General features: G+C 39.5%; 1 protein-coding gene across 1 annotated transcript in view; it reads right to left on the minus strand.

The window, feature by feature from the left end:
* Positions 1-1,526, minus strand: part of rap1gapa (RAP1 GTPase activating protein a) — a 75,732-nt gene extending 74,206 nt beyond the window's left edge. The window contains exon 1 of the mRNA XM_037684776.1: positions 1,427-1,526. Within this exon, the coding sequence (XP_037540704.1) occupies positions 1,427-1,470 (44 nt within the window). The 5' untranslated portion in view covers positions 1,471-1,526. The remainder of the gene's footprint in view (positions 1-1,426) is intronic.
* Positions 1,527-1,732: the final 206 nt, after the last annotated feature.

Genomic DNA, 1,732 nt, shown 5'->3' on the forward strand with positions numbered 1-1,732 from the left:
AAAAAAGAGAGATATTACCTACATGTGAATGTAGACTTCTCGTGTATGCCTATGGGAGGTATACTCACAGGATTCTGTCAGTTTTCACTGAAAGGATTTAGTTTTTATGTTTCAAAAATCTAACCTTTTTAAATATGCCATCTAAAATAAAAAGTAATGCTTTATTTTACTGTTAAACTTAGTAATAAATAAGTAGCTATTTAGCATTGTGATAGATGGAAAGTCAAATAAACTAATGAAATCACAGAGCACGGACATACAGTATTCTCGCTGTATCTCGGTACAGTGATGATAAAGCTTATTCTGATTCTAATTCTGAGCAATGGTTAGTAGACGAATCCTAAATTTGTTACAGTTATGCTGTGTGTTATTTGTTGAGCACTGAAGAATGAGACGAACGTGTGAACGTTTGTTAGAGTTCCATCAATGCAATATTTCTCTGACAGCAAATTAAATATGTAAACAGGGCTGCTAACTAACGATTTCTGTGTTGACATCAATACCAAACGCGTGTGAACGTATTTTAAGCATTCTTCATGGGTGAATATCATAAATACAACAGAAAAAAAATATCTGCTGACAAGCAGAAAACACGTGGTCACCATCGGGCTGCACGCTCACAAACAGATGATATATTGTAGAACTACTCTTCATATTTACACATGGGTTCATATGCTGGACTAAATATGGGAAATCTGTCTGAGCAAACTCTGCGGTAAGTCTGGTCTGATTGATATGAACACCTATATTCCAACATTTGAGTTCTCACCCTCAAAACTCCAAGGATGTGTGAATAAAGCTTTAAATTACTGATCACCTGCCTCACTGACCATCTCACTTGCTGTTAATTAATAGTCACCTTTGTTTCAAGATGTTTTTGAGTCAACCTTCTTTTGGCCATTAAAAAACTACTCTGTATATGTATGTGCAATAGGCTGAAAAGGGGAAATTTTACAAGAATGAAACTGAGTAACAGGCTTTATATTTATTTCCTTTTACAACAAAACACTGAATGAAGAGAAAGCCACACAGACCATCTCTGTATATTACACAAAAACATAATATTAGCTGATATTTTTCTGTGTACAGTGATATTACAGATCCATACTCCTTCTATTTTTTTTTGCCTAGGTGTTTTACTGTTGATGCATCAACAGTGAATAATTTAATACTTTAGGATTGATTGTTAGGGAAAGACAGTTATGATAACAGTTTATCACGACAAAGTACAAAAATGACAAGAAAAGCGAGAGGAACGCTGATGGAACGGATGAATACAGCATTCCAGTGCACAAGCATCAAACATACAAACAGATACTGGCCCAGATTCTGCAGAGTCATCAAAGCAGCTGCCAGAAACAGACAGACAGACACACACACACACACACACAGACAGAGCCATAAAGGTGGTATTTTTAAATCTTACCCTCCATAGGCTCCAAAAGTGAAACTCCTCTTTCTCTGCGGCATGCTGGCTGACAGACAGCAGTGAGCCCGTCAACACTGCTGAGTGCAGCCAGCACTTGTTTCACTTACGCTGACTGAGCGTGTTTGTGTGTGTGAGTCTGTGTGTGTGTGTGTTTGCTGCCCAGCTTCCACTCCCCGAGCCTGACATGCCCTGCCTCTTCCCTGCTCACACGCCTCCTCCACCAGCATGGAAGAAACAGCAAGAGGATGGGGGAGGACAACGGGGGGTGGGGGCTGCTGACCATGCCAGTCTCCCAGGGAACCA

Source organism: Nematolebias whitei, chromosome 11 (genome assembly GCF_014905685.2).
Source record: "Nematolebias whitei isolate Nwh7 chromosome 11, NemWhi1, whole genome shotgun sequence".
Classification (NCBI taxonomy): domain Eukaryota; kingdom Metazoa; phylum Chordata; class Actinopteri; order Cyprinodontiformes; family Rivulidae; genus Nematolebias; species Nematolebias whitei.